The 26,430-nt window shown below is 48.9% G+C and overlaps 1 protein-coding gene across 1 annotated transcript in view; it reads left to right on the plus strand.

Moving 5' to 3' along the window:
* The window catches only part of Katnal1 (katanin catalytic subunit A1 like 1), a 41,102-nt gene extending 16,320 nt beyond the window's left edge, over window positions 1–24,782 (plus strand). Inside the window, exons 4-10 of the mRNA XM_051162853.1 lie at window positions 7,043–7,170; window positions 7,528–7,633; window positions 8,589–8,747; window positions 9,686–9,812; window positions 12,191–12,325; window positions 21,748–21,874; window positions 24,046–24,782. Of these exons, the coding sequence (XP_051018810.1) occupies window positions 7,043–7,170; window positions 7,528–7,633; window positions 8,589–8,747; window positions 9,686–9,812; window positions 12,191–12,325; window positions 21,748–21,874; window positions 24,046–24,244 (981 nt within the window). The 3' untranslated portion in view covers window positions 24,245–24,782. The remainder of the gene's footprint in view (window positions 1–7,042; window positions 7,171–7,527; window positions 7,634–8,588; window positions 8,748–9,685; window positions 9,813–12,190; window positions 12,326–21,747; window positions 21,875–24,045) is intronic.
* The last annotated feature ends 1,648 nt before the right edge of the window (window positions 24,783–26,430 follow it).

Here is a 26,430-nt window from a genome sequence, read left to right on the forward strand (position 1 = left end):
TGACTGCACAAATGAGCAGTGACTTAAAGTGCATAAGTCATAATCGAATTGTTTTATGAATTATCATCTTGTGGGGTGCTGACGGGTGTTTAAGAATGACTTTTCTGGAGAAGTGTGTTCATATATAATTCATGCATACATATGTGAGTCGCCATAGACGTGAGTGACATGAGGCATGGGCCGCTGTTTGTCCAGTGCCCTTTACAGACTCGAGAAGGTGCCTTCGCTGACCTGGGCCCACGTCTGTCTCTGTCTGACTGTGACTGCAGACTGAGGGGTGCAGTACAGACACGGGTGCTGGTGGTCAGTTTGCTTTCATAGGTAAGAAGGTAGCAACACAGCGAAGAGCAAAGGCCCCGGCAACTTCGCTCATTTGTCCATGACTTGTGCAACATTGACGAAGAGGATAAGTTTCAAATGTTGGAAGAATATTCTTTTTTTTTTGGTTTTTTTATACTGTAAAACTAATAGAGACAGCATGTGTATGTGTGTGGGGGGGGGATGACAAGAGTGCCTGTGCCTGTGCACAGCTGTGCAGATGTGTGTGGCAGTCAGAGGTCGACACCAGTCATCTCTATCCTTTTCCACTGTAGTTTTGGAGACGGGGTCTTGTGCTAACCCTAAGCTCTAGTTGGCTAGGCTGACTGGCCAGCAAGCTTTAGGGTCCTCTTGGGCTGGGTGCTGGTGTCTGCGCTCACGCCTTCATCTTGCTGTCTGGTGTTCACCCCCTGAGCCTGCTCCCCCGCCTCCAGTGGCATACTTCTAAGTTGGCTTTGCACTGCCATTTTCCCCTTCACTGCTCAAAGTCTAGACAGTCAACAAGGCGCGTTGAGGCCTCATAGCACACCAAGTTCTGTGCTTGATTCCAGTGGGGTGCTCTAGCACCTCACTGTACTCTGTCTCCGTGCGAGGGTGATCCCCACTCTGCGCTGTTTCCACCATTGCAGAGATTTCAGAAATTTATAAGCTGGTGGTGGCGCACACCTTTAATCCCAGCACTCGGGAGGCAGAGGCACGCAGATCGCTGTGAGTTTGAGGCCAGCCTGATCTACAAAGTGAGTCCAGGACAGCCAAGGCTACACAGAGAGACCCTGTCTCAAAAAACAGCAACAAGAAACGTGTAGAGCACAGACAGTGGTAATCAGGAAGTGAGGGGATTAAAGTAATATCTTTTTAACCTAAACATGTTATAAGCTCTTGATGAGGTTTAATATTTAGTATTAAATGTGTTTCACAACTGGATTATGAAGTTCTTGAAAATATAATAATTGTCTATCATAAGCTAACAAGAACCAGTTTTTGTAGTAACTCTTGTAGCCATCTTGTCATAAATGTGACCATCCCAGGTCAAGAACCATTGGTGCTTGGGACGTCAGAAGCCCAGGTCCTGATGCTCCGTCTCCTCCCCTTCCCTCTTTCCTAGAGTAACCAGTCATCTTGTGATGGTGGCTTGTGGGTTCGTAGCTTCTGGCTTGAAGTCGCCTGTTCTTGGGAATTAGATCTTTGTTGTTGTTGTTTTTCCCTTTTCGTTCTCTGTGTAATGTGTGTTTGTGAGATTCTCCATGCTTTCGTACTTACTGTAAGTTTTCCCCATAATAATCACACATTCTTCTGTACAGCTAAATCTGTCTCCTTGTTAGGAAGGTTGGGGTCGTCTAGTCTGGAACGGTTGAGTGGTGCCAGCGTGGGTGGCTTTTCTTCTTTGCTGTGCCTACGCATCCACTTAGTAAGTAGGGGTGGAATGGTGCCATCACGGGCACCGTGTGACTTGGCTTTGCAGGCAGGTGTTAGCAGTTTGTACTGTGACTGGGAGGGTGGGCATTGCAGGTCTCCACACCATTGCCAGCACTCAACAGTGTTGAGCCCTTGAAGGTGTCATGGCTTTACCAGCATGTTTACCAGCATGTCTCTCCTACGTTAGAGACTGAAGAGCTTCCCTTACGTGGACTGGCTGTGTTTTGATCAGTGATGTGTTTTAAGAGCAGTCTTACTGTGAGCTTTGGGCATTAAACCATCCACCTGTTTCCGCCTTATATCAGCTAATATGCAGTGATGTGGCTTTTCACTTTTGTATTTGTACGCCACTTTTATCTCTCTACCTGTGTCCGACTTGCACATACATAGGCATTGGCACTGCTTTTTAAAAATCCACATTGGTTTTCTTTTCTCGCCTGTTATTGTCTTGGTGTTTGAGAGGCCAGCTCTGAGGCTGTGGGAGGGCAGGCTGTGTCCCGTCGATGAGTCTCCTCAGGGTCAGTGCCCCTGCTGTACTTCAGCCTCGCTCAGCGAGCGTCCTCTTCAGCCTCTTGATTTTAGAATCTGTAGGTTCTTGTTGAGCTAAACTGTTCCCACTCTCAAGGCTATCAAGTTGCCGAGGGTCTGTGAGCTCTGTTTAAATGTGGTATTTCATACCTGGGAAGATTGGATGTGACGTCTTAGTGGCCATCTTTAATTCCTTTCTCCTTTCTCAGAATCCACTGCTCATGCTAGCCATCCTGTGCACTGTAGAGAGCGTGAGCCAGAACACAAGGACGCCATTGCCCCTGGTCTGTGTGCCCTCAGCAGCCTGGGACATGGCTTGCCCTGTGTCCTCTGCTCAAAACTTTCCACCAGCATGTACATGGCCTGGCTGGCTTGACTGCCCACTGCAAACTCTGCTTCTGCCCCTGTTCTCGGAACCTGTGAGGGACACAGCCGCTTGCAGCATCTTCCCCTGGTGTTCACTACGTTTGCCTGACACGTGCATGGTGTCCTCTCACCTCGGCCCGAGCCTCACGAGTGCAGAGGTCTCTGTTTGCTTCACTGCTGAATTCTGTGTCTAGAACAGAGCCTGGCACACTAACCCGGCTCGCAAGCACTGTGAGCAGAACATGTGCACCGGAGAGCACACGGCTTGCTGCACATCTGTTGTTCCGTCCTCAGTGTTTTCCTAGGACCATGCAGGGCTCTGCACCGTGCCAGCCTGTGGGACTTTGTGGAACAGCAGGGCTCTGGTGGGCTACAGTTTGGGGGCCTGGTCTAACAAGTCCTGTGTTTGCTTCTGCTGTGGGATAGACGCAGCTACCAGGTGCAGCTGTGTGCCCTGTGAACACAGCGATTGTGAGCCGGAGTACCTGGACGGCTGTTTATGCTTAGACGGGCTATTGACGTTGTTTTCCGGTTTTCTCCTCTGTGTGATGGAAATAAGAAGACCCACTTCGTGCTTCCCTCAGAATGCCTACCTGATGCATGCTGAGTTCCCCAGACACTGACACAGTGAGCAGAGTGGATGTCAGCTGTTAGCCTAACGTGACAGTGGGAGACTAATAAAGACATGGGAAAGATTAATCAAAAGTAGTGTTTTACAGAAGAGGTATTGGAGCCAGAGCACCGACTCGGTGGTTAGGAGCACATATTGCTATCCTAGAGGACCTGAGTTTGCTCGGATGAATCTCAGTCCTGCAATTCCAGCTCCAGGAGGGGTCTGACGTGTCTGGCTTCCTCAAGACCCTGTACACACACACACACACACACACACACACACACACTTAAATTAAAAAAATATGTATAATTGATATATTGAGGCTGAGGCTATAGTTCTGTGTTAAGAATGCTTGCTCAGCATGTGTAAGGCTATGGATTTGCTCCCCCGCGTGGAGAGAGAGCAGGAGGGAGGGAGGAAAGAAATAATGAATGTCCAAGAAATTTTGTGTCTGCTTTTGACCATTGAAGCCAGGCATCAGAGGGTAAATTGGACACGGGAGAGGCAGCAGCCTTATTGAAAGAACCGCAGGCCATCTGCAGATCATCCAAGACATTCACTGCCTGACTAGGAAGTCGGTGTCTTTGTTGACCAGGACCCGTTGTTAGGAAATTGCCTATGCTAACCTGAAACTTGCCTCTTCCGTTGCTTCTTACGGGCCCACGCTCTGCCCTAGTGACAGAGCAGCTGGTGGGCAGTGTGGCCCCACTAGTACTGCCCCAGCTTACGTGGCATGACGTGTGAGCCATCTGTCACCTGGTCCTCAGTCCCTGGTATGGTTCATCCATCATTTCTGTAGCTGACTGGGTCTCAGCCACTTAGCCCCACACTGTGAGAAGCTGCGAAGCAAAATGCAAGTTCTATTTGCACTGGGGACAAGCTGTATCCATCATTGACTGCAGGCTATAGATATTTGCCTCTACACGTGGAGCCTCGTTTTCTTCAGACAGAATGACAAGGCCTTACTCAAAAAACATCCTTAAGGTTTAATTAGAATAATTTATAAATTAGTAAAGAGAAACTTAAGTAGTTTGCTTTAGTGGGAAAATAAAGGCAGTATGCCAGCCTCCACACTTGTCAAAAGCTCGATATTTCTGATTGTAACGACCAGTATGCAAAACTAAGAAAAAAATTTGGAGGTCATTTTGTGACCTTCCAGCCTGGTGTTAGACATACGTTACAACATCCCAAGTGATGGTTTGAGCTTCATTGCTTGAAACCTGTTTCATTAAAGTAGTGAGCTCTCGGCTGCTTCTGCTCAGGCACACGGTGTTTGTGTGGCTGTCCCTCTGCTAACTCGTTTGTTGTAAGGACAGTGGCCGCCTGTTTTTACTGATGGTTTTGCTTTAGCTTTCCCAGACATACCTTTCACTTCACCATCTTAACTGGATGCGGTCCTCATGCGAGAGTTGCTCATGTCTGTGGGGACGTGCCAGGCAGGCCATTCAGTGGCTCAGCCCCACTTTTCCTCCACACTGTCGTCCTTCCCAACAGTAGCCAGTAGGGCTGTCTACGGTACAGGTCAGATTGTGTTATTCACACTCTTGTGAGGCCCAGACTTCTCCAGCCCTCGTTCAGCGCACTGATGGCTCGGCTCTGCAGCACCTAGGGCAACAGAGTGCATCGTCATTCCTGCCCTGGACCACACGGGATCAGGTGGGCTGTGTGACCTGCTCACAGCCACCTGCTTATGCTCCCGTGCTTTGGGGTGTTCCCCTCCTCTTGATGTGTGCTGAGGTTCCCGGCCATGTGGACATTTGTGTGAAAGTGACATCTTGTTTTGTTTTGGTTTGGTTTTGGTTTTTCAAGACAGTGTTTCTATGTGTAGCCTTGGCTGTCCTGGACTGGCTTTGCAGACCAGGCTGGCCTTGAACTCACAGCGATCCACCTGCCCTCTGCCTCCCAAGTGCTGGCATTAAAGGCGTGCGCCATCGCATGTTGAAAGTGACAGTTTAACGTCACTTTTACCTTGGCAAGTCTCAAATTACAAAGGCACGTGAGGCCTTAGTAGGACCAGATGTGCTGCTTCCTGTTGGCACTTTTACCGCTTTGTTTCTAGAATAAAATGGCCACAGCGTTCCCAGGGATTGGCCGGTATGAGACTTGTAGCCGTGGCCAAGCCATGCCGTAGAAGACAGGGCTTGTCTTAGATTTGCTGATGTTTGCTGTATTGTCAGAAGTCTGCCCATTTTAATAGTCAGTTTTCACATACGCCATTTGAACGACAAGGATTTTAGTAGGCATTTAGCCTAGCCCTGCCCCATACTGCCCGAGTAAGTCAGTCCTTAAGAAGAGGCCACCAGGACACTGTTTGGCCGTTTAGTCCGTGCCACAGAGCCCCAGAACTTCTGCCAACTGAGCCGTTTGGTTTCCTCATGGTACTGACTGGGCCTCTATGTTTCTCTCAGACAGAGTTGGAGAGGTCTATGGTGTTCTGTTGTCTCCTCATCGTGACCTTTGCCCTTCATTTTTATTTCTGACAGAACAGGGGCTAACATGGCTCTACTCATTCAAGCTGTTCTTGTGATTGAAATCCGAAAAATCAGAGCATTTCCCTGTTCAGTCCTCAGCACTGACTGAATCCTGTAGACCCTGCAGCTCATATAGCCTAAACTCCTTCTTTTTCTTTTTTCTTTCTTTTTTTTTTTTTAATATTTATTTATTTATACAGTATTCAGCCTGTATGTGAGCAGAGGGCATCAGATGGCTATAGGCCACCATGTGGTTGCTGGGAACTGAACTCAGGACCTTTAGGAAGAACAGCTAGTGTTCTTAACCTCTGAGCCCTCCTTCTTTTTCTTAAAGCCACAGTATTAGTAAAAACTTCAGGTAGATCAAACATTTCTTTAGGTCCTAATCCTATGATTGAAAAAGGTCTTCTGAGCAGCAGGAGGAGGTGGGAGAGTTGAGAGGGAGCTCACATGTTACCACAGCATGGAGTTCCCACAGCATGGAGTTACTCTGCGATGGGCCCAGGGAGCTGCACGGGGGTGGGGGTGGGGCACCCTTGAGTGCACTGTGTGCAGGAAAGGTCCCGGGTCCATCTTTCCTGTAGCCTTTGTACTGGCTGCTCCAGGCCTCTCTCAGCTCTGCCATCTGCTGCACACAGGGTTAAGTAGCCCAGGCAGCTGTGGGATTGGAAAGCCATGGAAAGGTGTTGCTTTAGGAAGACATGGAGGCCTGAGCTGCATTTTCTGCCCTCATGTTTACTGACGGCTGGAGCCTAACTTGGCTCTGACACTTCATCTTCGCCACCCAGCTTTTCTGAGGCCCATTTTCCTTACTTGGAAAGAAAGGGAAGCAGTCGCGGTGCCAGGCTGTTTCATTAAGTGAGGCCTGTGTGAGCTACTCTGTCACAAGGCAGATGCTCAGTGATTTGTTTCTTCTTTTCACACCAGGAGGTGTGCAAATCCTTTGTACCCAGTGCTCAGAGGCAGCCCCCCTCCCCTGCCCCAGCTGATGGATCCAGTAAGGGTCAGTGAACTCTTGCCTGGAACTGTCCCTCAAGGATGTAGATGTGAGGACGGTTATATAAGTTTGACCCTTTAGCTATTTCTGAGGAGTTAAATAGGGCAGGGCAGCATCTGAGCAATCAGGAGATATTTTTAAAGAGACCACTCTGGGCAGGAATGTAGCTTAGTGCTAGAGCCAGCATGTGCAGGCTCTGGCATATGCACATATATGCACACACACACGAACATACATGCACACATGCATGCACAGAACACTATATGTTGAAAGAGTAATGATATCAATTAGTGATTTTGTTACTGGCCATAACTTTTGTATTCATACCTCCAGGCAAGGAAAAATATGCAGGACGGTGCAAGTGATGGCGAAATCCCCAAGTTTGATGGTGCTGGGTACGATAAAGATCTGGTGGAAGCCCTGGAGCGGGACATTGTGTCCAGGAACCCTAGCATTCACTGGTGGGTCTGGAACGATAGCCAGGAAGAAACAGATTGTGGGGGTGGGTGGGTGGCTGTCCGCTTGTCCCCTCCCGGGCTCCTGACGATGCCTTGGTCCGTGATAATGAGCCCCTCAGCATCTAACTGGGAAGTTCTGCGCGCTGACCTGCTGTTAACGCGCTGGCAAAGTTTGCTCAGGGCATAACGTTCTGTTCTGATTAATAACGCCAGGGTGTTTTCACTGGTCATTTTTAAAGTAAGAATTAGAATACAGTCTTAATATAAGAATAGTTTTGCAAGTAAACAAATTTAAAGTAATTAACTTTGACCATAAATCAGAGGTGCCTCTTGACTAAGTCTGCGGCTGCTTTTTCCCAGGGACGACATAGCCGATCTGGAGGAGGCTAAGAAGCTGCTCCGGGAAGCTGTTGTCCTTCCCATGTGGATGCCGGACTTCTTCAAGGGCATCCGAAGGCCCTGGAAGGTGAGAGTTCTGACAGGCTTGCACAGTGATGGGCAATGCTGCTGCTGTGGAGCTCAGTGCTAACACCAGGGGGCAGCTTCTCCACCCGGCGGGGGGTGGGTGGGGTGAGGAGGGTTTGCAGTTGGGATGTGCTGTGGCCACACAGCAAGAGGAGGGGCTCAGGACAGTGAAGCTGCTGTCATCAAAGCCATGTGCTTCAGGTGCTGAGTGACAGGTTGATTTTTAAGAACTTTTGGATGTCTTTTCCTGTAAATAAAAGTTAAGCAAGTTAAATTGTGTGTGTATGTGTGTGTGTGTGTGTGTGTGTGTGTGTGTGTGTGTGTGTGTGTGTGTAGGAGACTGTGCATGTGAGTACAGATGCCTCCACAGGCCAGGAGAGGGCGTCAGATCCCCTGGAGCTGAAGTCAAGGTGGTTTTAAGCCTTATGTGGGTGCAGATCTGAGCTCAGGTCCTCTGCAAGAACAGGATCCCCTTTGCCACTGAGCCGCAGAGCGGTCACTCTGGTCCACAGAACTATAGGAACATCTCCCCTCAAGGTTCTGTCTGAGTGTGTGGGAAGGTTCCCTTCTGCCCGGGGCTGTTGTTTTCTCCCTTCTCCCTCCTTCTTTCCCTCCCTGTCTCTGTGTTTTATCAGACAGGATCCTCTGTGGTCCAAGCTAGCCTCCAACCCTGAACACTCCACACACACTTCCCACGTGCCAGGATCACGGGCGTGGGCAGCACACCCGCTCAGCCTGTCTATTCTGAGCTCATCTCAGGCTGCGGCTGACCCATGACACCCGGAGAAACCACTTTCATTGTTTTCTTGATGCTCTTGCTAAGTGCACTGATCTCACCATGACAACTGAGTTTATGTTTTAGTGAGGATCCTCACGTGTACAGAGTTATCAGATGATGATAGTTAAGGAAAAGCCGTTACGTCTAGTACGCTGTTTAATTCACCTTGAAATTTCAGGGTGTGCTGATGGTCGGACCCCCCGGGACGGGTAAGACTATGCTGGCTAAAGCTGTCGCCACCGAGTGTGGCACAACCTTCTTCAATGTGTCCTCGTCCACCCTGACATCCAAGTACCGAGGCGAGTCTGAGAAGTTGGTCCGTCTCTTGTTTGAAATGGTGAGTGTTTGTCCACCTGGGCTGAGTCCTCGGGATCCTGGCCTGTGCACCCTGTGATCTTTTGAGAGAGCAGTGTGGGTGTCTTGTGCTAGTTGTGGGCACGTGAGGCACTGTGCATTTGTGCGGCACTTGGTGTAACCTCGCCATATCTTTCTCTGTGAGATGAGGAAAGGTCCTTTGCCTCCTGTCCTGTGAGGTGACTAGCATTTTGCATGTTTAGTGCATGAATGGAACAGAAGACTTTGTTTGTTTGTTTGTTTTTCAAGACAGGGTTTCTCTGTGAGGCCTTAGCAGTCCTGGACTTGCTTTGTAGACCAGACTGGCCTCCAACTCACAGAGATCCACCTGCCTCCCAAGTGCTGGCATTAAAGGCGTGCACCACCACCGCCCAGCCAGAAGACTTTTAAAAACCAGCCAGAGGCAGATCTGTCATTCGATATTGATTGATTTGAAATTGTTTCCAAGACATTTTTTTTTTCCCCAATGATGGAAATTTCTCATCATAAAACTAGGAAGAGCCGCCAGGTGTGATGGTGATGCCTTGGAAGGCAGACAGATGGGTTTGGTTTCTAAGCCTGAGTTTGAGGCTAATATGGTCTGCATAGCCAGTTGCAGACCAGTCAGGGCTACCCAGTGAGACCTGCCTCAAAACAATAATAAACACATACAAAGTGAAACCAAATGATGCAGTGGCTCTCCGTGTGTCTTTCACCCAGCATCACCAACTATGTACGTTTTATTTCTGGATTGATGTACGTTTTATTTCTGGTTTGCTTTGTCCTAAAATGAGAGTCAGTGACAAGATAGTGGTGGCACTTCAGCAGACGAGAAGTGCAGCTTTCGTTTGCCACTATTTTAGAATGAAAAGCAAACGTTAGTTAAAAATGCCTAGTGCTTTGTGAGGGCACTGACTGGGTACTTTAAATGTTCTCGCCAAGGCCAGGTTCTATGCCCCCACCACCATCTTCATTGACGAGATAGACTCTATCTGCAGTCGGAGAGGGACGTCGGACGAACATGAAGCGAGTCGCAGGGTCAAGGCCGAGCTCCTCATCCAGATGGACGGTAACTGGCCCTTAATGAGGCCCAAAGGCGCCGCTCCTCTTTCAGCTTTGTCCCATCGGTGCTTTGGAAGTTCTCTGCACGGACTCGAAGGCAGCTGGGATTTGTTTTTAGTCACTCGCTCGACCACCCACCTGCTTGAGCACCCTCAAGGACTCACTGGACATGTCCTGCAAGCCATGTGCCCGTCAGGGTCCTAGGCAGAGGCCTGCTGTGCCCAGCGAGGAGTCCATGCAGGGCCCCACCAGGGCCGCACAGGTCCAGTAACAACACCGAGGCACATTTGCTGGCTTTGCTTTAATTCTCTCACAAGTGTGGAGTACAGGATTCCAGGGTCAACAAAACCCAGGGACCTCAGGGATGGAGGGCTGGCGCAGCTGGGTGAGCACAGCTATTTCTTTATTTCTTCAGATATTGAGCCATTTAAAAAGTATTCTAACTAAGACTTGGGAAGTTTTGAAAACTATGCTTGTTTTTCATAAAATACATGGTTTATCTTAATTTGATGATTCGTGGAGTCTTAGTTGTAGAGTGAATTAATACTCTGAACACTATCCACCTGTCTGTCTATGTACTTACAGTCCTGGGCTAGAACTTGGAGCCTGTGCCTGTCTGAAAGGCAAGCCAACACATGGCCTTCCTGTGTTTTGGTTTCTAATGGCAAATATTGCTTGGCAATACTCAATGATAGCTCTTCGGAGTTGCAGGGATTTTTAAGACCATCAAAGGTTCTGGGACCAAAACATTTGAGACCAACCAACTGCCACGTCAGAGACAAACAGCTGAGTAGGGAACCACACAGCGGTCCCTTCTGTGGCAGAAGAAAACTCTGGGTGGAGGAGTCGCAGTAGTCAGGGCGGGAGGGGTGTAGCATGACAGGTGGAGAGGCTGTGATGCCCTCGCTAGAATTTTCCAGACAAAGAGGGAAAGCATTTGGGGAGTCATGATGGAGAGTTAGGGGCTCACTCTGGTGGTTGTGTGATAGATAACAGGCAGTTTAAGCAATCCACAAGAAAAGGTAAAAGCATGTCCAAAATACTCAGCAAATATTGTGGATGATCATTTACCGGGTTTGCAAACTGGAGTCGTAGTTACTGTTCTAGTCCTGTGAAGAGACGTCATGACCAAGGCAACTTATACAAGAAAGCACCCCCTCCTTACAGCCTCAGAGGGCCAGCATTACCATCACAGCCGGGTGCCTGGCAGGCAAAGTGCTAGAGAAATAACTTGAGCTCTCACATCTGGTTTGCAACTTGCTGGGCTTTTGAAACCTCCAAGCCCACCCCTAGTGACACACCTCCTCCAACAACGCCACGCCTCCTAATCCTTCCCAAACAGTTACAACAACTGGGGAGCAAGCATTCAAAGGTCAGCATCTGTGGGGTAGTCTCAGTCAAACCACCACACTCAAGATGGTACTTAGCATAACCTGGTACACAGTGCCAGGCTCTGCGAGAGCAACAGTGTATGCCAGCAGACCTGCCCCTCAGTCAGTGTGCCACCTCAACTCTCGCTTTTATGTGAAAGGAAGGAATATGTCTTATGTGGGAAGAAAGCATAACCGGAAACATTAGGTATTTAAAATTGGGGCCGCGACATCACAGGATACACGTTCAGCAGGATTTCATCCAACAGTGTTTACAGCTCCTCGTTAGCTGGAGAGATGTAAGATGGCGTTTAGTAATGATGTATTTATTCTGCATGTTGAACTGGGTTGCTCAAAATCTACTATGACAAACACTCATATTTGTGAGCTTACGTATGGGTGACATTTCAGGGTGTGTTGCCCTGAGCCAATTGTGCATCCTCAAAGTTTTTGTTGTTGTAGATGCTTTTTTTTTTTTTTTTTTTTTTTTTTTTAAAAAAACAGGTTCTCTCTGTTGTGTAGATCTTGCTGTCCTTGAACTTGCTGGCTTTGAACTCACAAAGATTCACCTGTCTCTGCTTCCCAAGGGCTGGGATTAAAGCAGACAGGGCACACAGACCGTTGGCTGCTCTGGCTGTAAAGCACGATGCAGTGTCTCAGCTGTTCTCACTTTTTCAGAGAAGTGAGAAAAAAAAAAAAAAACCAAAAACCAAACAAACAAAAAGACAGAAAAAGAAAAGAGACAATTTACAGTGAAAACATTAAAGAACGCAGTAGACTCCAGTCCCTGAATTCTACAGAAAGCCTGGGAGAGCTCTGCCCGAGGTGCTTGGTTCTGTTGGCCTCTTTGTTTTGTTTCCATGTTGATGTCGGGTTTGGCCACTCCATGGAGGTTGCAGAGATGGTGGCTTTGCCTCACCGAGGCCCCACCCGGAGCTGTGGCTAACACAGCTGCTGGCTGAGGGAAGGGTTTAGTGGCCAGCACGCAACACTTACCGCCCTTTCCTGTGTCCAGGGGTTGGAGGAGCCTTAGAAAACGATGATCCATCAAAGATGGTGATGGTGCTGGCTGCCACTAACTTCCCATGGGACATCGATGAAGCCTTGAGGAGGAGACTGGAAAAGCGGATCTACATCCCCCTCCCGACAGGTGTGACGCCTTCCTCTTCCTGGGTCTGGGCCTTCTGTCATTTCCTGTCAGCCTTGTCTCTGCCGGCTGGCACTTTGCGGAAAACCCTCTGTGGCAGTTGGAGGCCAGTCTGAGGGCTGGAGACAGAGCTCATTGTGCCGTCCTCTGCATTTCAGGGAAACCCATCTTCAGAGCAGGACTAGTGCAGCTAAGTTTGGTAGCAGTCAAATTCTTACTTTTAAAGTTGGGTTTCACCAATCCTTATTTAATATTTTTTAAAAAGTTGTCTTGAGTACTTTCAAAAGTGATTTCCTCCTGAGTGTTGAAATTTTCTTAGGCTATTTTTATCTTTTGAGCTAAGTGTATATGTAATGAAAGGTCTTTCTTCAGTGTACAACTGGACAAGCTCTTGAATTGTGTTGTCGAGTTGAATCTGTCCTAGCTGGAATGTGATAGGATAGTTAGAGCTCTGTTCCCTCAGAGGGCTTCGGTGTGCCTCCGCGGTACACGACCCGCCTGTCCCCACAGACCAGGTGTGCCTCCGTGGTACACGACCCGCCTGTCCCCGCAGACCAGGTGTGCCTCCGCGGTACACGACTCGCCTGTCCCCGCAGACCAGGTGTGCCTCCGCGGTACACGACCCGCCTGTCCCCGCAGACCAGGTGTGCCTCCGCGGTACACGACCCACCTGTCCCCACAGACCAGGTGTGCCTCCGCGGTACACGACCCGCCTGTCCCCACAGACCAGGTGTGCCTCCGCGGTACACGACTCGCCTGTCCCCGCAGACCAGGTGTGCCTCCACGGTACATGACTCACCTGTCCCCACAGACCAGGTGTGCCTCCACGGTACATGACTCACCTGTCCCCACAGACCAGGTGTGCCTCCAGTGTACATACTCGACTTGCCTGTCCCCATAGACCAGGTGTGCCTCCATGGTACGGGACTCGCTTGGCCCTGCATCCCCACAGACCAGCCTCTGTAGCTGAGCTTTGTGTAAGCAGAACCGTGACAGCACACAGTGACTACACTTGTCATCAGTTTCTTCTCCATGTGATAAAGCTACCATGTGCTGAGTCCCCTGTTGAAGGGCTCAGGGGTTGCTTCTAGTTTTTGGCTGTAATTTCTTATAGATATTTTTTATGGGTGGCTGCATTTAGGTCTTTGGCAGACGATGAATAGGACAGGTCAGTCAGTCATAGGGAGGCATATGTTTGACTTTACAAGACTAATGCTCTGCCCACATCTAACAGGACACCTGTACTTAACTTTATATAAATACCCAAGCCTGCGTGGTTGTACCATCTTGACTTGTTACTGTCACTGTCACCATCACTAAATGGGAAGGCCAGCACTGCTGCAGCCTTGCCTGGACTGCTGTCACAGCATTTCTACGTTATGTGCCGTGGCCCATGTGAAATGGCATCTCATTATAGCCAGTCCATGTGTCTCTGACGGCTTAAGATGTTGACTTCATCAACACATGTAGTATTTCCTCCCATGTTGTAATATTTAATATTTTATTAATGCTTTATATAAATTTGCTTTACATACAGTTTTATATTTTATAATTTTTCCTTGTAGTTTGTAGTTTTTCAATTTTCTTAATGTTATTTCTTGATAGCCATAATATTTTAACTTGGTAAAGACCATTTGTCAAGGTTCTTTTGTTTTATTTTGTTTTGTTTTTTATTAATAGGGTTTCCTGTATTTTAGGAAATGTTTCCTTTCCTCCAGAATGCAAAGCTTTCTTCTTTGGTTTACTATATTTGGCTCTGTGGTTCTCCTTGAGTTAATTGTATGCATGGTGATCAGGTTGGCTTTTATTTCTTCTATGTGTATAATCAGTTCTAGTACCATTTACTGAGAGGAGTTTTCTCAATTCGATAAAAATCTTTAAAACTGATATCTTAATAGTAATGGACTTGAATTAAGAATCAATAATAAGATATTTAGACTACCCCGATATATTACTACTAAATAAGTTAGCTCTGAGTAATAAAAAGGCATAAGAAAATTGGAAAAATAGAAAATATTTTTATCATGGTAAAAAATGTGTCATAAAAAGGAAAGCTTGAGTTGATACTGTTTTAGCCTTTGAAACACAAGTTAGCCTCAGTATGTAGAGAAAATAAATTAGAAAAATGTTAAGGGAAACGTGAGATAGCCTATTAACAAGACAAATAATTCTCTAGAGGAATAATGAACAGACAAATTACCAATGCTCGGAATGAGGGCGTCACCACAACAGATCCCACAGACAGTAAGGAAAATGGAAGATGTAGCTCTAGATTGTGTCAACTGAGAGTAACATTTCCCTGAATTTTCTTAATTGCCTTTCCCTGGATCCCTGTGGACCATGTGGGTGAAAAGTTCACAGCTGTTAATATTTGCTCAACGTGGTCCTCTGTTTCTTCTTTCAGAAAAAGAGGAAGTTAAGCTCAAAGAGTAAGCTCCACCTGCAGCCAGCCAGGTGAGGCAGACGCTAGTGCGCTGGACAGTTTTTCTGATGTTAGACACAGTGAGACCTATGTTCCACTCTCTTCCTACAGCGGGAAAAGCCTGGACACTTTGTCCCAGCGCTAGGAGCTGTGCAAGGTTTTTTCAAGCTGCCACAGGCTTCTGGTGCCATGGTAGCTGCCGAGCTCTGTTCTCAGCAGCTCTCAGGCCACTGCAGACTCCTCCTCAGTGCTTGGAGTCTGAGCCAGCGGGCAGGTCCTTTGGCAGTGCTATGGGAATCTGGGATGTGAGGTGCACACCTCTCTCTCCTCCCTCCCTCTCAAGGGGAAGCTACAAGTTGGCCTTTTCCTCCCAGTCTGCAACGCTGCGATAGCTCAGGGAAGAGCTGACTGCCGAGGCCCACACTCTGAGCATGCCTGGTTCTGGGACTTTCCACTGACTTCTGAACTGTGCTGAGCTTGAGCCTTTGTCGCCCCATCATCAGGAGGAACCAGTCTAGAGTTTCTTATTCCTTGCACTGCTGCTGCCTCTGTTTTTATGCGACATCAGCTGTCATTGTCCCCTTGTGTGTTGAGGTGTGTCTTTCCACCTTTGTTTTTAAGTCAGGTTTGCAGAGGAGTAAGTTAGGCACAATAGACTTTATCCCCTGATCATTCTGAGAGATGGCGGCGGCTGTACCACCATTAGACCACACACCCAGAAGCAAGGCATCGTTCATCTGCGAAGGCTTCTCCGACCCTCCCCAGGCCTTTCTTCCTTCTTCTCCCTGAGCTGATCTGTCATTTTGTCATTTATTGTGTCACCAGTCACAGACTGTTTCTCCATTCCCTGTTGATTGATATTAGACCGTTTCTAATTGAGGCCACTCTGAACAAATTGATGGTTGGGTGTTTGTGTGGCTGATGTCCGCTTCTCCTGCGTCACTGCTGAGAGGTGGCATCATGACACACACATGCTTGGCGATAGCAGCGGCTGCTCACCGTCTGCCCTGCTGTTCTCAGATGGAGCACTTCATCTTCACCAGTGGACTGTAATGTGGGTTTTCCCGTTCCTTTTCTCCTGCATGTGTGTCGGGCATCTTGGTCCTGCTGCAGCTGTCACTGGGGTGTTATTCACTTTTCTAGTCTTTCTTTTTTTTTTTTAATGATTTTTTAAATTATTTATACAGTATTCTACCCACACGTGTACCTGCCCACCACAAGAAGACACCAGATCTCATTACAGGTGGTTGTCAGCCACCATGTGGTTGCTGGGAATCGAACTCGGGACCTTCGGAAGAGCAGATGGTGCTCTTATCCTCTGAGCCATCTCTCCAGCCCCATAGCCTTTCTTTCTGATAGGCTCTGTCTTCGTTCACTGACCCTTTCCTCTACCATCTCTTCTGCTCTAAACCTGCCCTGTAAATTTTCATTTAAGTCTGTTTTACAAACCTGTCACTTGCAGTTTTTCAATAGTTTCTGTTACTTTGCTAGGATTCCTCATTGCATTGTCTCTCTTTCCCTTTAACTCGTGGACTTCTGTCGCCACATTGATTGGGTGGCCTGTGTCTAGAAATAGTGTGGCAGAGTGATCTAGGTCAGAACAAGGCTAGTTTCTGCCTGAGTTCCCTCTCCTGAGGCCGAGGTAGCCATGACATGAGGTTACTCAGGCAGCCCACACGGGCACTGAGGCCTCTGCTCGCAACCACCATCTCGAAAGCCGTGGCAAGGAGATGCTTCTGAAGTGACTAGTGTAGGCCTGGTGCACAGCCTTATGAGACACTTTCTGTCGTCGTCAGCTCTAGCTCTCACCAGAGAGGTTCAGTGGATCAGCTACCTCAGCCTGGCCTGCGAGCGTGGCTTTGGGGAACCATCCTGATTTTTAGCTGACGTTTGGGGCCCAAGCTCATGTAGGCAGCACCATTCCTACACAGTTGGGCCTGGGCTATGCAGGAAAGCTAGCTCAGTGTGAGTCTGTGGCCACAAGCATCCCTCCCTGTTTCTGCTGTACTTCCTGGCCGTGAGCAAGTTCCCTGGTTGGAGGTAACGTGCAGTCCTGCCTTTAGCCTCCTGTTTGAGTTCCTAGTAACTTCCTTCAGAGATAGGCTGTGAACTAGAAACGGGCGCAAATCACCATTCTCCAGATGAGTCACTGTTGGCCAGAGTATTTTATCACAGTGGCAGAAGGAAACTAGGACATCTTCTGTTGGGGTTATACAAAGAACAGGAACCAAGAGAGTGTATCTGTCTGTCTGTCTGTCTGTCTGTCTGTCTGTCTGTCTGTATTGGGGGTTGGGAGGAAGAAGTGAGAGGAGGAAAGAGGAAGAGAAAGACAGATGGATGGAGTCATCTCAGGGCAGGTGTCGCATGGAGGCTGGCAAGTCCACAGTGTGCAGGGTGAGTGCCACAGTAGAGACCCAGGAAGACTTGATGTCACACGCAGTTAAGCCAGAGGCAGGCTGACTCCAAGTTCCCTTTTCTGGGTGAGGCCATTGTCTTAAACTATACAGGCCCTCAACTGATTGAGTGAGGCCCAGCTACACCATGGAACAGGTGGTCTGCCATTCCCAAAGTCACCAATGTAAATATTGATCTCCAGAATAAAACCTGACATAAATTTTGGTCACTTTGTCTCAGCCATGTTGAACATATAAATTAGACATCATGGACCTTAAGTTGGAACATTCTAGATAAGTGGCTTTCAGATTCTTAGTTCACAGAAGCTATGCAGTTAATACATTACTTTAAGCCTCTGAACTTTAGTTTAATGTTTACTCAAAAGTAGATTGCCACTTCCCACTTTGTTAGCCAATTCTAACCTTTAGACCACCTGTTTCTATCCACTGTTTTTAGTTTTCTCTATTTATTTAAATTGTTCTCTTAATATACCCTTGATTTATATTGTATACTCTACACTGTTAGGGAGTCTAGGTTTGCCTGGGTTCCTGCAGGCACTCAGAGGCAAAGCTAAGAAAACCCATGTCAGTACTCTTGGGCTGGAATGGTGGCAGTGGCTAAGAACATTGGCTGCTTTTTGAGAGAACCAGGTTCGGTTCCCAGCACCTCCGTGGTAGCTCACAGCATTTGTAACCTTGGGGGATTCAGCGCCATCTTCTGGCTTATGTGGGCACTGCACACACAGGGTGCATAGCCACACATGCAGGTGAATGTCCAGGCATGAGAATAGTTGGCCTCGTGACTTTGTCTAAGTTTGTAGCTGTTTATCACAGGAGGGCTGGTCTGGACTCTGTTATTTCTCCATGGCTAGAAAGGGAAGCCTTGTCTATGAATTTTGAGGCTGTATTTTTATAACATATTACTTGAGCGCTCTTGACTTGGCCTCCAGGCTGTATAACACAATTAACTGTAGAATTTCAGCTCACAGGCTCTGCCTTAGGTCACCTTTCCTGGCCGTTACTCTTTGTTCTGCTACTTTTAATAATCTTGACGTACAAGCATTTCTTTTTCTTACAATGGTGCTTAATTACTGGTCGAGCTTATGAAGCGAGCTCACCTACAGCGGCTGCTGAAGTGACTTGAATGTGTTTGTCCCAGGCACCTCCAGGTTCAGCCCCAGGGCAGTGCGTCTGGGAGGGAAGACTGGAGCTGTGCCTACTGTCCTCCCACCACGACTGTGCTTGCTGTCTTGTCTCACTCGGCTGTGTGTGTGTGAGCCACAGCTCAGGGCAGAGTCACACAACAAGTCAGATGCCCTCACTACTTCTAGGAAAGACACACGAAAGCCTCAGAACTCAGCAGCTCCCCAGGGTGTCCTCCTAGCTTACCCTCTTCCGGACCCACTGCCAACCACTGCCACTGCCTTTATAGAAAGATTTATTGTTTTTTTCTCGTAATTTTACCACTTAATATGTTTCCAAACAGTTTTGTTTCTTTCGCAATCCAGCAACAGAATGGTGTCTGTCGGCTGTTTTCACTCTGTAGTTAGTTCTTTCTGGGGCCATGTGGTGCTCCACTGTGTTCGTTTTTTAGGAGTGCTATTGGAAGCACCAAAGCTGAGCTATATTAAACAAGAGAGATCCCCTTGCTCACAGTTCTCTAAGTCCTAGAATCTGAGACAAAGGTGCCATGGAACCCAGTTGTGGGATCCATGCTGTGGGTGGGAGATCTCTCCCACACGTGAGTGATGGGGGATACAAACAGCTGTTATTTAGCAATGGAACAGTGGATAAGAAGCTGCATAAAGCCAACTTCTCAACTATAGGCAGCTTCTCCACTGAGGCAGCTTCTCCACTAAGGCAGCTTCTCCACTACAGGCAGCTTCTCCACCACAAGCAGCTTCTCCACCACAGGCAGCTTCTCCACTAGACACAGGGAACGAGGAGGAAGGAGAGAGGATTCAAGGGAGGAGCATCATGCCTCTTATGGGCACAGGCAAAGGTTCTACAGGGACACAGGTGCCACCACTCTTCATTCATTTGCTGCTCCGGTATTCTGGTTATGGTGCCTGGTAGATGACTTTACCTTGAAGGGGGATAAGAGACAAGGCATGTCTCAGTCAGATTAACCCTGAATTCTAGGACAAGATAGAATATTTCTCTAATACTCAGTTTGTCTGCATGCAGGGTGAGTAGAATATGCCCAGAGGAGAAGCCAGCCAGGACCACAGACAGGGCGAGGGTGAGGGTGCCAGGCCTTCTGCTCCTGTTGTGGTCCCAGGACATCTGTGGACCCAGGGAAAGACTGTGTTTCCTGCCAAAGGGGTCTCAAGTCTCAGTGAAGGAGCTTAGTTCGCCATTCACAGTGACGCAGTAGCACAGGCGTTCTCCTGCGAGGCTGCTGGCAAGTCACTGCTGGCCTAGCCATGTGTCCCCCCGAGCAAGCGAGGAGAAAGGGACTGCTCAGCTTTCCCTGGAGTCAAGGCTGTGTGGACATCTTTCACTGAGACCCTTCTCTTTGCCTGGTGGAAGCCGTCTCCCTCCTGGATATGTCCGTGCACTGAGCTCTCCGGAAGAATGTCGGTTACTTTGGGTCAGGGCAGACCTGCTATTGTGTCCTTTAAAAAGCCTGGCCACCAAGCGCAGTCATGTCCTAAGGCCCTGGAGTTAGCACTTCAGCATAAGGACACCTGCGGCGGGTTCTTGTGAGACTAGGAGTTCCTAGTTCAAGCGTGATCTGCACGGCAGGCTCTTCCTTTGCACTTCTGCTGTGTGCTGTGTCGCATGGGGGGATCATGTTTGCACGAGTGCTGTGCATGTGCCTCTGGAGGCCGGAGGCTGGTGTTGTGGGTCTGTCAGTCTCCTCTGTATTTTTTGAGACGGACTTGGACATGGACTTGGAGCTCACTGACTGACTGGATCTTCACTCCTGCCTGCCAGCGCAGTGCCTACAGTTGATGCTGAGGGTGCTAGGGATCTGGACTCAGGTCCTCGGGTACTAGGGACCCGGGCTCAGGCCCTTGTGCTTTCATGGTGAGCAGGTTACCAGCCCCAGCACCCTGCCTTAAAAGTTTGTATCTTGAGAATTCTCCCTGAGATAATCAACCATTTTCCTAGTTACTTTCCAAGATCTTATAACTACATTTATTTTACTTGTACTGACACTGATTTTTGTGTATAGTACAAGGGAAAACCGACCTCACTTTCTCTGAGGATAGGCTTGCTTTTCCTCATTGCCCGAGCCACCTGTCAAACCTGGAGTCCAGTGTCTACCTCACTCTGATCTGTTCCCGTGATCTGTTTGTCCCCACAGTGTCCCCCTGCAGCACTCTGCTGCCTTGCAGGCCACCGTATGCATCGTCAGCATCATTTCCCCCATCCTGCTGCTCTTGTGGAGAATATTGGCTCTCTCTGTCCTCATAAGCATTTTAGAGTCTACCCTCGGATTCCATAAACAGACCTCTGCACACTTTGATGGACATGTAGGGCCTGACTTTAATGAGAGGCCGTGAGCTGTGCGTGAATGTGGGCTGTGATGCGTTAGGCACCACGGGGCAGCAAACACGGCGAGGCCTCGTATTTGAATTGTGTTCCTGGTACTGCCCAGGCATTGCTCTTGTGTTTCCTGACACTAGTGAGAAGTGTGCAAAGATGCCTTTGTTCTCAGGAGATGCATGCTCAGAACAGTGTGGGCATGGTGTTACCGGCAGCAGCTCTCAGTTCACAGGAGTGTGTGTAGGGCAAGGTAGGGACATAGAGTGACGCTGTTAGCAGCCAGGGAATTTTGAGAAGTAAAGACTTTTTTTTTCCCCTGTACATTTAAAATTTCTCAAAATACCAGTTGGGGAAAATTACATTTATTTTGTAGCTTAGGAAATAAAGACCCAGGTAAACCTATTATGGTCTGTGTCGTGTTTTGTTCAAACAGGCCTTGTGTCTAACCCTCTAAGTAGCAGCCTCACCAGTGAGCTGTTCGTTAGTCTTAGGTGCTTTTCTGAACCGTGGACAAGAGCTCTATAAATCTGTCACGCTAACACTTGAGCAGAGTTATTCTGAGGACTGGTGCTCCATTCAGTCTCATTTCATAAAGTAGGCCAGATAGTTTTTCAATTTTAAAAGTAATTTTATGCGTATAGGGATTTTGCCAACATGAATAGTGCCACATGCATGCAGTGCCTATGGAGGCCAGAAGAGGGCGTCAGAACCTCCAGAACTGGAGTTACAGGTTGTGTGAGCCCTGTGCGGGTGCTGGGAACTGAACCCAGGTCCTCTGCAAGAGCAGCAGGTACTCTTGGCTGCTGAGCCGTCTCTCCAGCCCCTAGATTTTGTACTTAGAAGCAGTTCCAGTACCTGAAGACAGTGTTTATCTTCCCTGGAGAGCTCAGACCTTTGGTTTCACAGCAGGCGCCTTGCATCTATCAGGAGAATAAAGTCACGTCAGGTTTCAGGGACTGTGTATAGAAAACAGGATGCTGAGTTGTGTGGCAGGGCGCAGGCGCCGTGGGTCGTGCCTTCTTGGCTGCCTCTTTATTGTTCTTTTCCGCACGTTCATATGCAATCCCTCTGCAAATTGAGTAGCAAATTTACATGCGACCCCCATCTTCCTACAGCAAAAGGAAGAGAGGAGCTCCTGAAGATCAGCCTTCGGGACGTGGAGCTGGACCCCGACGTCCACCTGGAGGACATCGCCGACAAAACTGAGGGCTACTCGGGCGCTGACATAACTAACATCTGCAGGTGCGTGCACACAGCAGCCCACATGGCAGCCCACATGGCAGCGCACACGGCAGCCCACACGGCAGCGCACACGGCAGCCCACACGGCAGCGCACATGGCAGCCCACACGGCAGTGTTAGCTTCCCAGGACTGTGCAGTCAGCCCCATACCCGAGGCATCGACCCATTTCCTCCAGACACCTGCCCACTGCTGCTCCCACTTCTTTCCAACTATCTTTACTTTCTTTCTTAATTACACCATCTCCCTTCCCTCTCTCCCACTAACATGACCGCCCAACCCTGAACAACAGTGGCCTAACATGGAGGCGGCCGAGCTAGGAGGCCTCAACCCTAGACACAGAACTGCAGGCACCCCAGGATCCGTGAGTGCGGGAGAAGTAGCTGTCCTGAGATAGACCTCACCGGTTACTCACATTGCCTGGTGGCCAGGCCTGAAAGCACGCATGCGCAGAGTACTATACAGCCTTTCCCCTAACGCACGGCTTCACTGGTTGCTGTTAGACAGACAAGCCCGTAATGTGATGATTTTTTCCTTGCTTTGCTCGATTCTTGACACCAGGTCCTCTGTCACCCGGGCTGTCTGTAAGTCCCTGGTCCTGCACTTGTCTCAGGAGTGCTGGGACTGCGACACCCTCTCAGGGTTTTGTACTTTGTCCCCTTATGGTCCCAGGCATCAGACACAGGGTCTGGCATGTGTTCAGCAAGGGCTCTGAGCTCCGCCTCCATCCCTCACTTAGACTGCTGATCGCTGTGGAAATGTCTTACTTGGCAGTAGGAGCCGAGCGACCCCTGGCCCAGGGCAGCAGTGAAGCCGTGTTGTGCCACTGTCCTGGGCAAATGTGGGCCATGTCCCAATGAACAAAGGCGATTGGTTCATGGATAGAAGAGGCACACCCATCTTTATTTCCCCTTCACTTGAGGGCTTCATGACCTTACACCTGGAAGGGGAGAAAAGTCTGCACCATTGGGCACAGCGGCTTTTCCTTAAGGCTTTAGTATCTGTCTCTCTCACGTTTCCTGCCAGCATTTTTCTAGGTGTGTCTGAGTCTAAAGGCCTCAGTCACTCTAGTTCCACACGCTGGAGTAAAACACTAGCGAGCCTGACATGGCTGGCTTGCCCTTCCTACCAGACCTTGCTGAGAACTCAGCCATTTCTTCTAAACCTTCACGCTTACTTAGAGGTGGGCAAATGGGGCTGACAATGAGCTAAGGAGACCGAGTTTATGCCATTAGCTTCCTGCAGACACCGAGCTCAGGGAAGCTGTGTGTGGGTGTGCCCATGCCCCCGCCTTTGCCCGTCTGCGTAACACACGGCTCGAGTTATTCTAACATTAGGCAGATGTTCGTTCCAAGCCTGCAGTTCTCGATCCCCAAATTCGACTTCCTCTTCCTGAACTGTTGTTCCCTGGCTCTTTTGGAGGCACAGAGAAGAAAACTGAGCATGCACCGAGCTTGCCCCAGGCCGCTCTGACAGAGAGCACCTCTCAAATCTTTCACGATTGGAAATGCACAAATGTGTGCAGGTGCCTGTGCACATGTGTGTGCCTGCACATGGAAGCCAGAGACCCACCTTGGGTGTTGTAGGTACTAGCCACCTGGCTTTGTCTGTGTGGTGTATAGGGGAGGGTGTCTTAGGTTTTGCAGGGTCTCCCTGCTTCTCTGGCTGCCAATGTAAACCAGGCTAGCCCCAAACTCACAGGAGCCCTGCCTGCTTCTGCCATCTGGTTCCTGGGACTATTTCACCTCCCCTGGCCTCACTGTGGTTTTTCAGACAAGGTCTCTCTGTGGCCTTAGGCTTGGCAAGTAGGTGGGGCCCCAGACCAACAGGCCCTAGGAATTCCTCTTGTCAGCTCTCCAGCCCCAGAACCACAAGCATAGTCCAACGTATCCAGCATGTTGGGGGTTGAGCCCCTGGTCCCCAAGCTTATGCAGCTGCAGTACTCCAGCTGAACCACTCCCAGCCCCACCCCCACCTCTACCCCCCCCCCATCCCCGGCTTTTGCGTTGTTTTGAACCTCTTCCGACACTTGAAGGTGATGGAAATGGAACTGTCTAAGTGGTGTCATAAAAGCACGTACCGAGTTGCCCTTGGAGTGTGTGTCTGACTCCTGACCCTAAAGGCGGGAGTGGGGATGGCAGGCAGGCTGCTGACTGCTCTGCCTTTGGTTCCAGGGATGCTTCTCTGATGGCCATGAGGCGGCGTATCAATGGCTTGGGTCCAGAAGAGATCCGGGCCCTGTCCAAGGAGGAGCTGCAGATGCCTGTCACCAGAGGGGACTTCGAGTTGGCACTTAAGAAAATTGCCAAGTCCGTCTCTGCTGCAGACCTGGAAAAGTACGAAAAGTGGATGGTCGAGTTCGGATCTGCCTGATCTGTCACCTCTTCCGGCTCTGGTATTTTTCTTTATAAAATGTGAAGACATTCCTGAAATTAAAAAAAAATCTGGAATTTTTTAATTTAAAACTTTTTTTTTTTTTCGAGACGGGGTTTCTTTGTGTGGCAGCCCTGGCTGAAGGGTCGTGCTGTGCTGAGCTGGGGCTTCATTTACAGAGCACTGGCAATGTTTTCTGTTCTCACTTGCATCGTGGGTTGCTTGGAATTGTTCTTTTGAGAAGAATGACACTACGTTCTGCAGCAAATTATGAATTTTAAATCTGTAGAATTTAAGAGTTACTCTTACAATCTAATATGTAGTTAGAATTTTCACTCCTCTTATTTTGTGCCTCTCGTACCCGGGCCACTGGCTTGTGTATTCTGTGGCATGAGTTTGAGGTTTGTTAGCCCAAAGCCAGCAGACTCTATAAGCGGCTCTTATTTCTCAGCTATGTTTCTCTGTAGCTCTAGACATTTTTATTGTGTTTTGGCCTGTAAGTGAAAATTACTCTGACTAAATATTACTGATTTGGCCGGGCGTGGTGGCGCATACCTGTAATCCCAGCACTCAGGAGGCAGAGGCAGGTGGATCAATGTGAGTTCGAGTCCAGCCTGGTCTACAAAGCGAGTCCAGGATACCCAGGGCTACACAGACAGACCCTGTCTCGAAAAAAAGCAAAATAAAACAAAAAAGCGTTGTTCTGTTAGCTGCTGGCTTAACCTATCAAGGATGAGTCTGTGATCTGTGGGGCCCTAATCGTGTTGCCAAGAGCTTTCCCTGGCTGTAGCCTTTGATGCTGGGGCCCTGACACTTTGTCAGGAAGGACAGACATCTCCTACTTCATTAGCAGCATGCCTTGTTCCTGCTCTGTGGAGTTCACATTGCTACAGCTGATGTGTTTCCTCACTCCTGACACTGGGTTTGTTTATGATGAATAATCTGAGCTCTAAACAAGACTGGTCTCCACCGGGGCAGTGGTGGCACACGTCTTTAATCCCAGCACTTGGGAGGCAGAGGCAGGTGGATCACTGTGAGTTCGAGGACAGCCGAGGCTACACAGAGAAACCCTGTCTCGAAAAGCCAAAAATAAAAATAAAAAAATTAAAAAAGACTGGTCTCTGAGGCCAATGCAAAAGGAACACCCCCCCCCCCCCGCATCCCCCACCCCAAGCATGTGAATCTCTTACTGGCATGTCTGTCTGTACACCATATGTGTGCAGTGCCTGGGGAGGCCAGAAGAGGGCGCTGGATCCCCTGGTTCTGGAATTACAGGGGTGTGAGCCTCCATGTGGGTGCTGGGAACCAAGTTCAGAGCCTCCGCAATAGCAACCAGTGCTCTTAATGGCTGAGCCATCTCTCCAGCCCCACAAACAGAATCCCTTACGGTTCTCAGACAGCTTGCTTACTAAGATGTGCCCTACCCAGTGAGTTACAAATGTTTCCTTCTGAGAACTTTGAGCGTGCAGTGGGGTGGGACAGTAGGCGGGTCTCAGGAAGGGAGTTGCGGGCATGCGCGCTGGTGGGCCTTCTCTGTAGTTTAGTATGCCTAACCCATTTGGGCCACCAGGAGGCCGATGCCGTCATAGTCAACTTAAACATCTGTGTGATATAACTACCCTGGTTCTCAAGCCCACTATCTCTGAGTTACCTACATCCTCAGGCCCATTTAAAACCTCTTCGTGCGCTCCTTAAGCCATCTGGCCTCTTCTCCTTACTAAAACCTATAAATGCTTTAAGCTCTTTTCACGTAGCGCAGAGCCAACTCTCTTTAAACCCTGGATTCATCTGATGACTGTAAATGCTGTCTTTCTTCTGAGACACAGGGATGTGAAGGGCTCTCGCAGGCCAGGCCAGACCACGCCAAACACGGCACTGGCAGGATTGGCCTTTTACCCTTCTCCCCCTTGCTGAACTGTAGATGACGTTCCTAAGGCTAGCCCTCACGGTCCTCTAGATGACGTTCCTAAGGCTAGCCCCCACGGTCTTGTCCCTTTTTTGGCCACTGACTCATTCCTGAGACTGAACACCAAGGTCCAGGAATCAACATTTATTATTTCCATTAACCTAGTTAGAATACCCAATCAAAACTTACCTAATTAGAATACCCAATCAAAACTTTACCCAGTCACAACTTACCAACCTAGCTTTTGGCTATGCTTGGAAACTGGTGTTTGGGTGTGGTC

This window comes from Acomys russatus, chromosome 19, assembly GCF_903995435.1.
Source record: "Acomys russatus chromosome 19, mAcoRus1.1, whole genome shotgun sequence".
Classification (NCBI taxonomy): Eukaryota; Metazoa; Chordata; class Mammalia; order Rodentia; family Muridae; genus Acomys; species Acomys russatus.